General features: G+C 41.7%; 3 protein-coding genes and 1 long non-coding RNA gene across 4 annotated transcripts; 2 read left to right on the forward strand and 2 right to left on the reverse strand.

The window, feature by feature from the left end:
• Window positions 1-164: 164 nt before the first annotated feature.
• On the reverse strand, window positions 165-4,653 carry LOC141821172 (putative methyltransferase PMT23). Its single transcript, XM_074708555.1, has 8 exons — window positions 4,081-4,653; window positions 3,354-3,503; window positions 1,961-2,231; window positions 1,765-1,875; window positions 1,231-1,402; window positions 909-1,145; window positions 436-630; window positions 165-363 (listed from the first exon to the last, which is right to left on the reverse strand). The coding sequence occupies exons 1-8, from the start codon at window positions 4,651-4,653 to the stop codon at window positions 165-167; spliced, it is 1,908 nt and encodes a 635-aa protein (XP_074564656.1).
• LOC141821175 (uncharacterized) lies at window positions 3,097-4,925 on the forward strand. Its single transcript, XR_012601203.1, has 2 exons — window positions 3,097-3,184; window positions 4,848-4,925. It is a non-coding gene; the product is annotated as an uncharacterized LOC141821175 (long non-coding RNA).
• Window positions 4,926-4,985: 60 nt separating this feature from the next.
• LOC141821174 (exocyst complex component EXO70B1-like) lies at window positions 4,986-6,909 on the reverse strand. Its single transcript, XM_074708556.1, has one exon. It carries the CDS (start codon window positions 6,859-6,861, stop codon window positions 5,053-5,055), a length of 1,809 nt encoding a protein of 602 aa, XP_074564657.1. The 5' UTR covers window positions 6,862-6,909; the 3' UTR covers window positions 4,986-5,052.
• A 952-nt stretch (window positions 6,910-7,861) lies between these two features.
• On the forward strand, window positions 7,862-13,188 carry LOC141821303 (TOM1-like protein 6). The gene is made up of 9 exons (XM_074708715.1): window positions 7,862-8,135; window positions 9,219-9,297; window positions 9,732-9,830; window positions 10,736-10,849; window positions 11,390-11,559; window positions 11,635-11,716; window positions 11,820-11,905; window positions 12,047-12,259; window positions 12,348-13,188. The coding sequence occupies exons 1-9, from the start codon at window positions 7,972-7,974 to the stop codon at window positions 13,096-13,098; spliced, it is 1,758 nt and encodes a 585-aa protein (XP_074564816.1). The 5' UTR covers window positions 7,862-7,971; the 3' UTR covers window positions 13,099-13,188.
• Window positions 13,189-13,835: the final 647 nt, after the last annotated feature.

Below are 13,835 nucleotides of genomic sequence, written 5' to 3' on the forward strand. Positions count from 1 at the left end.
ATTATACAATTAGTCATTTGACGACTAACTGAAACACCTATAAAGACACAATTAACTACGAGGTAGAGCATTTACCTTTGTAGGATGCAGCTGAAAATACAATCTGACAGAGAGAAATCAGTATAAACTTGGAGTAAATTTCATATGAAAGGATCTCAAGGTTGTTAGGTAGATGTTTCATTTGGGCGCCAGAAACTTTTTTTGCCGACAAGAATCTGCTTTTTGTTAAGGGTGGTGATCCAATGAAGAGAGTGCAGTATGGGACGCATCTTTTTAATCATCGCTGCAGTATCCTGAATCAAGATCCATCCACCAGGTCTCAATATACGATCCATTTCGACAACAACATCTAGGATATCACACCTGAAGATAGAATGGCATGAGATGTGGTCTGAACTGTTGCAAATGTTCATCAATTGAAGGATTTTTTTATACCTCTTTGTCAGATTCTCAAATAAAAATGCTGAATGTAGCAGATCATATGTCCGAGGATATGTATTCAAAGACTCACACCAGTCATGATAAACTCCAATAAGTCCTCTATCAAAGATAATCCGCAGAGTGTCTGGACCATTTGTAGGAACAATGTTCATCACCCAAAGAGGTTGGTTAACAAGTGCTGCCGCAAATCTACACACAAGAATTAATATCTCAGCATGCCTAAACCATGAAAAAGGAACTTGACTGAGAATCATGATTTGATAGAAATGAGTTACTAAACAGGTAGTTACATAATCCTAGACTAAACTTATATGTATATCTAAATGCAAATGTATCTACTGGGAGGATTATATAGTCTACACACTACATGTAGAGTGGATATAAAAAAGCAATCACCAAAGATAAGAACCAACAAAAAGCACAGATGTTGAACTATGTTTAACAATATTAGTGGGTTAAAGTGATACCCCCCATAACCAGCATTCATATCGATCACGTTTCGTATGTTGGACCAGTTGATAGCAAGATCTTGCAAATATCTATTATTTACAATCTTTTCCCAATGCTTTGTGTCACGAGTGACATTTTCTTCAGATATGCTTGAGCCAGTGTTGAGTCTGTCAGGCCAGGAGGCAGGCCAACTGTTTTGTATGTCTGTGCTCACGACTGATATTCGTGGAAGACAACTATCAAGGGGAACATACCTGCAAGGACAAGACTTAGAGATTTAGAGATCTTTAAAGAATGTGCCATATTAAAAGAACATGGAAAAGTAACATGCCCATATACCATGAAATACCAGCTCTATTTTTCTCATTACATAAAGGTGGATTGTTTTCAACTCGCTTATCATAGCAAGAATTTGAGATTGGTTTCTGATACATAACAGCTCCAATACCCAAGGAATACATGGATTTCTTGACTGTCTTCCAGCAAATAGACTCTGTCAATGCTACCATTGCTGCAGGAAATAAATGGTGTTGTTTAAGCCAAAACAACAGTATAACCATATAAAAGTCCATGTTTATGAAAACCACACAAACTCGTTACTGGCTCTATTTAAAACTATCAAAAATGGCATATGTTGGTAAGCATAGATTTCTCCTGGAAAACAATGTTTGGTTACAACAATATCTATGTTTAATTCTTGCAAGTTCCATATACTCGACCCTAGTCTCCTATATTGTCTAAATAATCTCGCAAATTTTGAATTAGTGAGTATAAGTTCAATGACATTAAGCATAGAGGTCACCCCCTTCCAAATAAAGGATGCTGATGACAAAAGAGGTCATGAAATTTAAAGAAATAAACAAATGTCACTACATTTCCAGACGCTTTGGTCCCTCTCATTATCACGGTAAACAGGTGTTGCAGACCAAACAAAGAAACCTCCAGGTCTAAGAATCCTATTGAGCTCCAACAGTGGCTTCCCACCTGCATTAACATAGTTCAGATATAAAAATTAAGGATAAATATTAGTCTACAAAGGTAAAAGAATTGACTAAAATATAGCAGGTACCATCTGCATCCCAGTGGACTCTACAGCGTGAACAATGAACCAAATCAAATGCATTGTCAGGAAATGGCAGCTTCTGAGTTCCAATTACTGATAGAAAGGCTGGAATACCACGCTCTAATGCAAATTGTATCTGAGCTTCGTGCTCGTCTTTTGGCGCAAAAGACATAGTAATAACATTCCTATCCATTAAATATCCACCAAAGCTTGCAACACCACAGCCAACATCAAGGACAACCCTTGTGTGCCCTCCCCAATTGATAGCTGGAAGATTCTGGTCAAATCGAGAAAAGAAGTATTACTAGTTTAGACAAATTTATTAATTATCAGATTGAGAATCCCATCAACAATCAGTTTGAGAATATCAAATTGGCATATATGCTTATTACAATTTGAGAACTTCTTCAAAAAATGGTTAAAAATCAAAGATAAACTGAAATAGAAAAAGTTTTAACTTGAATGTAGTTTTACAACAGACCGTTGCACATTTTCAGAAATGGTTTCCCAAAGCTAAGATGATTTAGTGATGGCATTAAATCTGTTTGTCATTCATTTGTTGCATTATTGACATACAAATGAAGAATATCTGAGGATGATGATTATGTAGAGCATATAAATCCTTGTATTAGGTTGGTCTCAGCACCAAATCCCCTATTCATATAAAGAAATGTGGATTCAATTTCCAAAAGTAACATGCATTATATGAGGATCTCAGTGGAATAGACAAAAAAAACATAATATGCATGCGTAATAGGGAAATATAGGGTTTAAGTGAAGAGGAAAATTATAAAAGAGAAGAAAATAAATTAATGTTACCCATACAAGGATAACAAATAGTTTCTTTTCATCTACCAAAGACAAGGTTTGTTGCTACCACTGAACGTTGATGTCCAATACTGCCTAAAATTGGACAAAATAATCATTCTCATTAGGTAGTCTGTTTAATGAAAATGGAGTGAATCTCAAATGAGACATTGGAGAAGAGTGAAGACATAATATCGCCATGGTATAGTTGTCATCTATTCATGATTGATATTAAGAAATACAAGATACTAGAATGTATTCCCACCCAGGACAATCAACAATGGATAATCTTGCAATGAAAATTTATCAAAAATTTGGAATTGATAAAGAACATTGTACATTTTAAAGAAAATAACAGAAACAGAATGGAACAGGGCATGCATTCATGTTCATTACTCAATAATATCAAAAGGTGAGCCTTAGGTCATAAGCACTATCTGAATAAATTAAAAATCCAGAGAAAAAATAACCAAACGAGAAACCCATAATTATAGAAGGAATAGCATCTTGGCCTCTAGTACAGGCATGCCTAGCATTTTCTTTGGTTGGAATCAGCAACAGAACATCCAAATAGCTGAGAATACTTGCTTACCTGCTCGATGAACTCGATGTATTTAGAAACGCCATCTTTAAATTGAGTTCCACCTCCCGGGAAGACCAGATAATCACCAGAAGTCCGTACCCAGTTTTGGTCTTTCTTATATTCAACGAGTTTGGTGTGAGGAACATTATCGTACCAAATCTGCTGACCACAAAACAGCGAGTTTAGGAAGACCAAATGAATGACAGATTAAGCTCCAAGCAACCAAAATATCATGTGATAGCAAGCAGAATACTTCCGCCATTTTTTCTGCTATTTTCACATTTATCAAAGTTCCATGCATGTGATCTCTAAGTCACTGAGTCAACACGATTACACGAAGGCCAAAAAGTTTCCAATAAGTTCAAAATTCAAGGCTGAATATTTTAAAAAATGAATGGAGAATTTAAAGAGAGCAAGGTGATTACTAATCTACTATTGCTGAAGAGCAGCAACAAGGAAAATAGGAAATCAACTACTGAGGTACACAACGCATCTCGAAGGAAACAAGAGGAATAATCATACTCGACGGATGCTAACTTATCATACCATATTCTTCTCAAAGTGGTAACACTTTCCTTCTTTACAGATCAGTACGAGTCGGGAATCGGAAGCAAGGAGAAAGTAAGAAACTAGCTAGGCCAGTCATCAGGGGTAATCAGATAAATTGCAACCATCAATGAGACAATTTGGGGGAAAAGAAAACACTATCGCCGGCTTACCCAAGAATCAATCTCACCATGTCTCTGCTCTTGGGCCATGGAACAGGCACCTTGTACCTCCACGGCAGCGGCACAAGACACCTGGGGCTGGGCTTGGGGCAATGCCGCTCCCGGTGCTCCATGTGTCGCCGCGACTTGAGCTTCTTGATGGCCTTCCAATTATCCAGGCACGGAATGTAATCGGCGGCTTGGAACGTCTTACCACCCCTACAAACCTCCCATTTGATATTCACTTCCTCTTCGCCCCCGCCGCCATCCTCCTCGTCGGCCGCATCTCCATTGTCGCCGTCCACCTCAATTTCATCGAAGTCCGCGACTGCGGTAGGGTTCGATGTGGGCACCGGCGTCGAGATCGTCGGGGGAGGGGACGATCGGGAGGGGGAAGGAAGGAGATCCTTGGCGGAGGGGAAGTAATTGGACGAACCGGAGGAGGAGAAGAGAAGGAGGAGGATCGCGAGGGCGAGGAAGAAGAAGGTGAGGAGGAGAGGAAGGCGCCGCTCGACGAGCAGAGTTCGCGACGAGGACGACGACGCCATTTCTTCCGCTTGGATCGTGTTCGCGTGGGCGAGAAGGTGAAGCATTAAATCCATGACGAGGCCACCGTCGCCTGGATATTTGCACGAATCTCGAAGCATGCACACGAATTTTAATGACGTGATCAAGGTCAAAGTGCGACAACTGCCGCACGATTTTAAATAAATAATCGATTTAATTATATATATATATATATATATATATATATATTGCATTTTTAAATTTATAAAGTTTTAGAAAATATTTTAAGGAAATTATTAAACATTAGGGCATTTGAATATTATCGAGAAACAACCCGCCCAATTAAAAGTAAACACACAACAGATCATTTTTAAATTTATAAAAGAAAATAAAGGAAAAAAAAAAACATTAGGGCAAAAGCCCGGGGGAAGTAAACACACAACAGATCAAAAGAAAAGAAAAATAAAGGGAAAAAAAAAGAGAGAAAAAAATCACTAGGGACGACGCCTGCCCTCTTGGAACAATTCGTAGATCTTCGCCTTCACCTCCTCCACGCTATACTTCAAGTACCGCCCCGCTACCATGCGACCGCCGTCCCCCGCCTGCCGAATCCTCTCCACCAGGTTCCCGTACGCCGGCAGCACCACCGCTGCAATTGCCGCCCGCAGCTCCCCACGCAGCTCCTCGTCCACCGCCACCCAGTTCCCCTGCGTCCTCCATATCTCCTCCAGGTAGCTGTTGAACATCCCCAGCTTGTCCCTCATCGCCCTCTCCGTCGCCGCCGGTGACTCTACGAAGCGGTCCACCCGCAGCGCCGCCAACACCTTCCCCCACGCCGCCCTCTGGTACTCCCCCGCCCACTGCTGCACCCTCGTCCTCATCCGCCGGAACCACTCCTCTCCCAACAGCGACGCCACCTCGTCGCTGCCCTCCGCCTTCGCGATCATGTACCGAACGTTGTTCATCAGGAAGACAAAACAGAGCGCGGGGTCGCGGAAGATCTTGGACTTCGCGTCGAGGTTCTCGAGCAGGATGTCGGCGATCCAGGCGACGCGGACGGGGAGCGGCACCACCGACTGCGCGGCCTCCTCCGCCATCACCTCTGCCAGCGTCTCCTTCGCACACGCTGCCGTTAGGTAGTTCATCACGTATCTGGTCATCGGGTGGACGTCGCCGCCGGGCACGGCGGCTCTGGCCGGATCACGCCGGATTCGGTTCTCCAGCTCCATGAAGATCCGTCGGATCGACGCGCCGAGTGCTTTGTGCACCGCGACGACCTCGCCGAGGAGCTCGGCGGAGTAACCGTCGGAGAGCAGGGGGTCGAGCTCGGGTAGGAGGCTGCGGACGGTCTCGTACAAGTTGAGCTGGCCGAAGAGGCGCTCCGGGCCGTGGTCACCGCAGGCGACGGCCGCGGCGAAGGAGACGATCTCGGTGGCGGAGGGAGCGCAGGAAACGTAGAAGGCGAGATCGGCGTAGGAAGGGGGCACGGAAGCGAACACGCGACCGCAGAGGCGTTGCTCGCTAGGGATCAAGATAAGGAAGACCATCCGCGCCGCCTCCGCCCAACGGGGGATCTCGTCCTCCATCACCTCCCACGGGACGGTAAGGTATCCTCCTTCGGGGGGCGGGAGGAGGCCGAGGCGAGCGATCGACTCCTCCACGAAGCCGCGGCGGAAGCTAGCATAGGTCTCCACGCACTCGCGGCCGAATCCGGCTGCCACCATCCGCCGAGCGATGTCTTTGAGGTCAGCCACGGAGCCCGGAGGAAGGGCGTCGATGACGATATCGTAGGCCTCAACGGGGATCGCGACGGGGATGTTCTCGTCGTCGTCGCCGCCGTCGAAGTAGGTGCTCTCGCGGCCATTCGCCCTCAATTGTGGAGGGCCGACGATGGAGCGGAACTCCTCGTCGAGGCGGAGGACGCATCGGCGTATAAGGTGGTCGGCGCGGTCGAGGAGGGGCTTGGCGGCGGCGGAGCCCGGCTGGCGGCCGAGATCAGCGGCGAGGGATAGGAGGTCGTCGACGGAATCAAGGAAGGAGGAGGCGGCGGCGGAGTCCGACCAGATGAGGCGATTGGAGTCGACTAGTCCATGGATGTGGCGCTCGAGAGAGCGGAGGTCGCGTTCGAGGGTAACGGGGAGGCGGTGGGGGTCGGAGGAGGAGGTACTGAGGGCGAGGACGCTCCCGTCGTAGAAGTCCTGGAGGGCGTTATCGGTCATGGACTGGATGCGTCTGAAGCTACTGGCGAAGTGGCGGACGGCGGCGAACAGCCTCTCGTCGCCGCCGCCGTCGTCGTCCTCCATTTCTTCTCCCTCTGTCGGCAAAAGCCTCCGTGGACGAAGACGAGAAGGGGCCCTTGAGCTCGAACCTTGAGGACGGAATGCGTTGACTTGACTTAGCAGAGACTGGAGGAAGTCGCCGTTTGATTGGCTGGAGACGTGGGCCAATTAGAACGTTCGTTCCATTTGCTCCGAATAGGGTCATAGTTGTAAATTCTCATTTTTAAAGGAGGCAAAACTAAAGACAATTAAAATAATCATAATCACTTAATTAGCTCTATTCTATCTTCACCTAAACTTGAAAACAAGAACAATTAATCATCATAATTATTTTTATTTCTTCATGCAAATTAATTAAGAGGAGTTAAGGTCAAATCATGGATGGCTATTGGTCAAAATTCAATTTCTCATCAATTAATGGGTGGACCAAAAGTCAAGGTTAATTTAAGGAGGAGGAAATTTTAGATGCATTACAAGTTTGAATGCTTCATAATTTATAATCTCTTAATTTGTAATTTATTAATAGACCTCATCTAACTTACAAATTAGTGATAAAAATGTTTTTTCCCTCATTTAAAAAAAATATATTATTCTCACACGTGGCACCTTAAATTAGGTCAATGATCACCAAGTGAACCTTCTTTTGTCACGTTTAGTTGAAGTCAACGCATAACCATAAAGTTGTTCACATTGTGAATTAGTATGCAATTAAGCCTTATTTTTCAAAATATTATTTTTAAAAATAAAATTAATTATTATTACTTAAATTATTTAGATGGTCTCTCAGAAGCTTCTTCCATGGTTCACCCCTCCCTTCGCATCTCCCTCTGTCCAAGTAAACACTGCATATCCGGTCTTTCTTTCCTTCCACTCATCCCTTCTGTTGCCCCCCCCCCCCCCCCCCCCCCCCCCCCCCCCCCCCCCCCCCCCCCCCCAAGTAAACAAATAATTAGTTAATTAATTTATTTATTTATTTATACGATCAAGCTTTTTCCAAGTCTTCGGTCATCGTTTCCGGGTGGCGTATTACTGTTCTGCTTCGTCTCAGCTTCCTCCATTCCGATTCTTCTTCTAGTCTCCTCCTCCTCTTCTCTCCTCTCCCTGAGGGATCCTCTGAGGAGTCAGCGAGCGGAGATGATGCCCTTCTCCTCCTCCTCGGTGTCGCGGGCGGCGGCGGCGCCGCCCGGCCGGGTCGAGAAGCCTGCGGTCCGAGTCGAGAAGGCCACCAGTCATCTACTGGTCGGCCCTGATTGGACCATGAATATGGACATCTGCGACACCGTCAACAACGATCAGTGGTAAGCGCTTTTCGAAGCACGGAGACTTATCGCTTGATTTCACTGCATCAAGGAATCCCTCTTTCGATCGTACTTTTTTTGGGAGGAAGTAGTTGGTTGCGATCTTGAGATTCTGGAACCCTCTTCTTGTTGTTTGGTTTCTCTGATGTTTTGCTTTATGAAGGTTTATGCCTGGCGATTTCTTTCGTTGAACTTTTCCTTTTGATTTTTAGCTGAAAAAATGAATTTTGGAGGTGTTGTTGTTGACGTGCTGAGGAATACTTATGAGTTTCTGGATGGTAGTTAGGAATAATCTGGTTATGCTGGAATTCATGGCACAAGGAAGGTTAGGAACCTCTTTGGATGACCTGATCGTTCTAGTGCCTTCACGAGCACGCGACTAGTTATGTACAAAAGCTATTGTTTGATCCTGCCAAAAGATTACACGCTAGTTATATGTTAACAACGTATTTGATCTCCTGGTCTGACTTATACTAGGCTTAGGATATTACTTTCTTCTTCTTCTTCTTCTTTTGCCTGAATAAAAAAAGAGTTCAGAGCATAATTATAGTTTCAGAGCAGCTATCTGTCGAGTAGTAACTTTCTATATAGTCCTTCACTTATCTAGAGTTATATGTTAAAGAATAAAGATGATGTTCTAGAATATTGCATGAGAAGTTGACAAAGTCCAAGATATGATTTTATTCCATGAACGTTGTCATGATGAACAGACTAACTAATTAGGATAATGCTACCCCTCTGAAATTAGGAGTCTAGGACCAAGCCATCTTTCACTATTTTTCCAGTTATTGTTCTGTCTTGCACTATTGTCGCATCTAGTCCAAAATTGTGAAGTTATCTGATCTTGTCAAGGCTTAAGAGGGTAGCCAACTGATAAAGACTCCACATGACCGTCTCTTCATTGGCCGTCTGATCCATGCCATTGGTTGGCCGTCTTGTATATATATATATATATTTATTTATTTATTTATTGCTTGTCTTAACTTTTCCTTTTGAAAATGGTCAATTTGAAGAACAACACTTGATATTTATTCTCTCATTATCATTGAGTTGTTTCTGAAATTCATGTTTTTCTTAAATCAGGCAAGCCAAAGAAGTGCTTAAAGCAATTAAGAAACGGTTACAGAACAAGAATCCAAAGGTTCAGTTTCTAGCTTTGACGGTAGGTGCTAAGTTCTCTAGATGAGAAAGATATACTCTGATCCTTTTTCTGAGATATATGGATACATGTGTCTATATCAGTCTTATTCATGGATTACTAAAAATGTGCCGCATCCCTATTTGCCACTGTTATTGTACGAGTCTACTCATTTTGCATATGACATTGCCACTCCCTTTGGCAGCATCTACTAATTCAAAACTTAATTGGAATTGTCCTAATAATTAAAGTTTGGTTATCTATGTGATTCTATTGAACTTAGCTGGTAGAAATCCTAGGATCAAAAACTCAATCTAGCAACCATGTCTATGTTGCACGGCCTTTCATTTTGCTAACAAGTGTTAGAATGAAAGACACATGAATTAATGCATTGTAGAAGGCTGGAATCTATCATAAATTTGATTCTGAAATGTTAGCAATTTGTTCCACTCTTGCAGCTGTTGGAAACACTGGTAAAAAATTGTGGTGAGTATGTACATTTTCAAGTTGCTGAACGGAAAATTCTTGAAGAAATGATCAAAATTGTTAAGAAAAAGGTTAGTATGTCTTCTTTAATTTAATTCCATCTTCATGTATGAACCCTGTTATGCAGCCAATCAGAGGTCTATTACATGTTGCATAAAGTTTTGTACCCTGAATGTACATCTTATTATTTAGAAATGGATATATATTTACTAGAGCAAAAGACACCATTTGGCCAGTGAGAGACCTCTTGCTTTAAAAAGATTTGAGCTTTTCCTGGGGTTTCATAAGTATAAATGAACAAGCTATTGCTAGAAGGTTCTTTCAGGTCAAAATATTTTCAATACTTGTATTTGTACAAGTCCATGATCTTCTAAGCTAAACAAACTAATTACTGAAACAACTTTAAAGGAAAGAATGTTTAGATTTTTGTTACCTCTCTCCAACTCATGTACAATTGAGCACTTCTATTGTTTTTTGAATTGATTAATCCACTTGTTATAGTTCTGCAATAATTTTGAAGACCAACTCACTGACAACCTTTTCTCAGTAGTTTTTTTTTTTTAATCTCGTGCTTATCCATAGCATAGTTAAAACATAATGGCTATACTTTTCAAAGATTCTAGGAATATTTTGGACCATACAATTGCAAGACAAATAAACAAGTACTGGAAATTTAGGTACTTCTGCTAGAAGGTTTCTTATGGATAATTGTGAAGCTATAGCTTAAGGATTTGGGGGCTAAATGCCTTTTCTAGTTTTGTACTCTAACCTTTATCCATATATAACTGTATGGTAGTAAAAGGAAAACACATAACTAATGGGCTTTGAAATTCAAATAATCAGCTCTTGATGTAACTTTAAATGGGTAAATCATGGACAATTATCTATTTGGATCATTTTGTATGTCCCTTTGTTATCTAATTAACATCATAGCTAAATCATTTTGATTGTGCTTGCTATCTTGAATGCCACACAGACAGACATGCAAGTACGGGATAAAATTTTGGTACTCCTGGACTCTTGGCAAGAAGCATTCGGCGGGCCTAGTGGGAAGTATCCTCAGTACTATTGGGCATATATTGAATTGAAGGTATGAGCCATCCACTACTTGTGTTGCTAAGGTTGATAAAAAAATGTTTGTGTTCCTAAGATCTCATTCCTTAGTTCTTTGTTGTCTCAATGCCTATTTGTTGAACGCAAACATTGATATTTTTCTCTCTCATATTGAAATTTTGTGTTCCTAAGATCTCATTCCTTAGTGACGTTGAATAGACATGTTCAAATACAAATTCTATAGTTTGAAGACTTTAATCCATTAGAGATGTATAAGAGGTAGAAGGAGACTGAGGAGGATATTCATTAATGCAATAAAAAAGTAATTGTTAATTTTAATATCACTAGTGATATATAGGATAAGGTTTATACAGCCCACCCCAAATAATTTAAACAAACATTAGTTTGATGAGGATGAGAATGTCAAGATTCCTGACTTACAAGTAATTTGTACATTCCTCTCTCCATTTTGTTCAACTGCTTAATTCTGAAACTCTACATTTCTCTCTTGACTCCCACAAGTATGTTTTATGGTGTCTGTAAAAAAATAAAATGTTGTTTGATATCCATGTTACAGAGATCTGGAATAGCTTTTCCACAAAGATCAGCAAATGCTCCACCAATATTCACTCCTCCTGTTGCACGTTCAGAATTAACATCTGCATATCACCAATCAGGCGTTGGAGTTCCAAGCACCACTTCTGTAAACCTCGACACAGCAATGGCATCTGACACAGGAAATCTAAGGTGTGTGATTGGTATAAATAATATTAAGGCAACTTCTGATACTAATTCTCTTGTTTTGTGTCATCCTCTCTGTAGTCTATCAGACTTTGGTCGCATCAGGGATATGATAGAGCTATTACGGGAAATGTTACAGGCAGTGAACCCTAATGATCGTGGGGTGGGTGTTGATTTTTCCCCTGACGTTCTTTGTTCATACATGACTTTTTTCTGTTCTTTGATGGTCGTGTAGTTTAAGGCCTAAAAAATGCATTTTTAAGCAGGCTGTGGGAGATGAATTGATCGTTGAGCTAGTGAACCAGTGTCGCTCTAACCAAAAAAAGCTCATGAACTTGATCGGATCTACCAGGTAAGTAGGTCTTGTAGAACAAGTGGAACAAAAACAGATCCACTGTTACCAATATGAATTTGATAATGAATTTGGTGATGGAAAATGGAGTAGGCGTTTTTGAGTGTTCAGTTTGAACTATGAAAGATGTTACAAATGCAGGGATGAAAAGGTATTAGGGGAAAGTCTGGAACTGAATGATGAATTGCAAAGTTTGATTGCAAGACATGATGCCATAGCTGCTGGAACTCCTTTGCCTCCTGAAACATCAAAATCACTACCATCGGCTGCAAAGCCTATCAAGCCGCCTCCAGTCGAAAGCAATCCTGCTGAAGATGACGACTTTGAAGATGACTTTGATGAATTAGCTCGCAGGTCCATATGAGATAATTTCATTCAGATATGTGTTCCAATGATCATTCTGTTACTATGCTTAATACACAGATGTGTTTTGCTTCTTCAGGAACTCGAAACTTAAGCAAGTTACTTCAAGTAGTACATCAGTTAACAGCTCTGACTCACTTGCATCCCATCGGAGTGATATAACCACTGTGACAGAGTCGAGCACTTCGTCCTCGACGATGAGCAATGCATTGGTTCCGGTCGACTACCTGCTTGATCCACCACCTCCTGTTAAGGTCCGAAAGGAAGAGCAAGACATGATTGACCTGCTGAGCATCACTTTGTCAACTTACCCTTCTTCACCGGGCACACCAGTGACACCTCCATTAGCTTCGAGCCAACAAAATGGAGCTCCTGCAACTCCAACTGAACCGAGCTACTCATACTACTCACAGCCTTCCTATGCTCCAGTAGCCAACCATGGATACGCACCCTACAACAGTTACGTCGCGCCTTGGGCTCAGCAGGCGATATCTCCACCCATGATGCAGCCTCAGATGCCCCTTCAGTATTCCTCCCCTTCATGGACTGCTGCCAATGTTAGCTCTCCTCGTGCTGTTAACATGCCTGCTTATTCTGTTAGGCCTCTGCAGAACTACAACTCCTTTGGGTCTAGAGCAAATGGTTTTACTGCTGCTGCCGGTGTAGGAGAAACACCTGCAAATGCGAACAGCTCTCCGTCCTATGTTCTTCCAAACAGATTGTTCGAGGATTTGATAGATTTGAGAAGCTCAACCAGTGGAACAAAAACAAGCACCAGATCACGTATGTCAGGAGCATCAGAACAACCTATGATCAATAAGATGAAATAATAATGCCTTTTCTTTGTTTAGTAGAATATATGGCTATACATTCATCCCTGATGACTTTTTGCTCTTTCGTATACAGTTAGTTTGATCTCACTTGAATGCAAACATTTTATTTATGTACAGTAGTGGATATGAATAGTATGAGAATGGATGGTGGTGAGATTGTATTTGTATGCTACTTCAGTGGAACAATATTTCTATGTTCAGTTTGGTAGATTTACCAATGTTCTAGTTCACATGGAAATTTACAAATTTTTAACTCAGAAAGTTGAATGGCTGAACCAAACATGATGAAGATTCAAATAAGTGAACAAATAGAGTCTAAATGACCATGTTATAACATTCAAGTTTGCAATACAATCACCTGAAAAAATCGACTTTACATGAATCATTCAATATTACAACAAATGTTACTAACTTATTGGAGGAACATTACCCAATTAATCATCACAACCAAGTATGAACAAAATATACACAACAGTAATCTTTTATAGACAGTCAGTAAAATCTAATTGAGATTGTAATAGTATGCCAAAAGACGTGCAAGTTTGGCGTTCTGTTGATAAACTAAAGGAGCTTGACAAAATTTGAATCAACTGAAAAAGCTAATGGCTCTTTCTCAACAAAAGAGATCAAAAAGCATACCTGCAAGCCTGAAAATAGGCTGATAGAACTTTGTTAAACCAAGATATCCATCTTATCACAATGCACTTCAAATTAACCTCATAATCCTCAAGGGA

Source organism: Curcuma longa, chromosome 2 (assembly GCF_044706935.1).
Source record: "Curcuma longa cultivar G26 ecotype Majalengka, Jawa Barat chromosome 2, ITB_CL_G26_1.1, whole genome shotgun sequence".
Lineage (NCBI taxonomy): Eukaryota > Viridiplantae > Streptophyta > Magnoliopsida > Zingiberales > Zingiberaceae > Curcuma > Curcuma longa.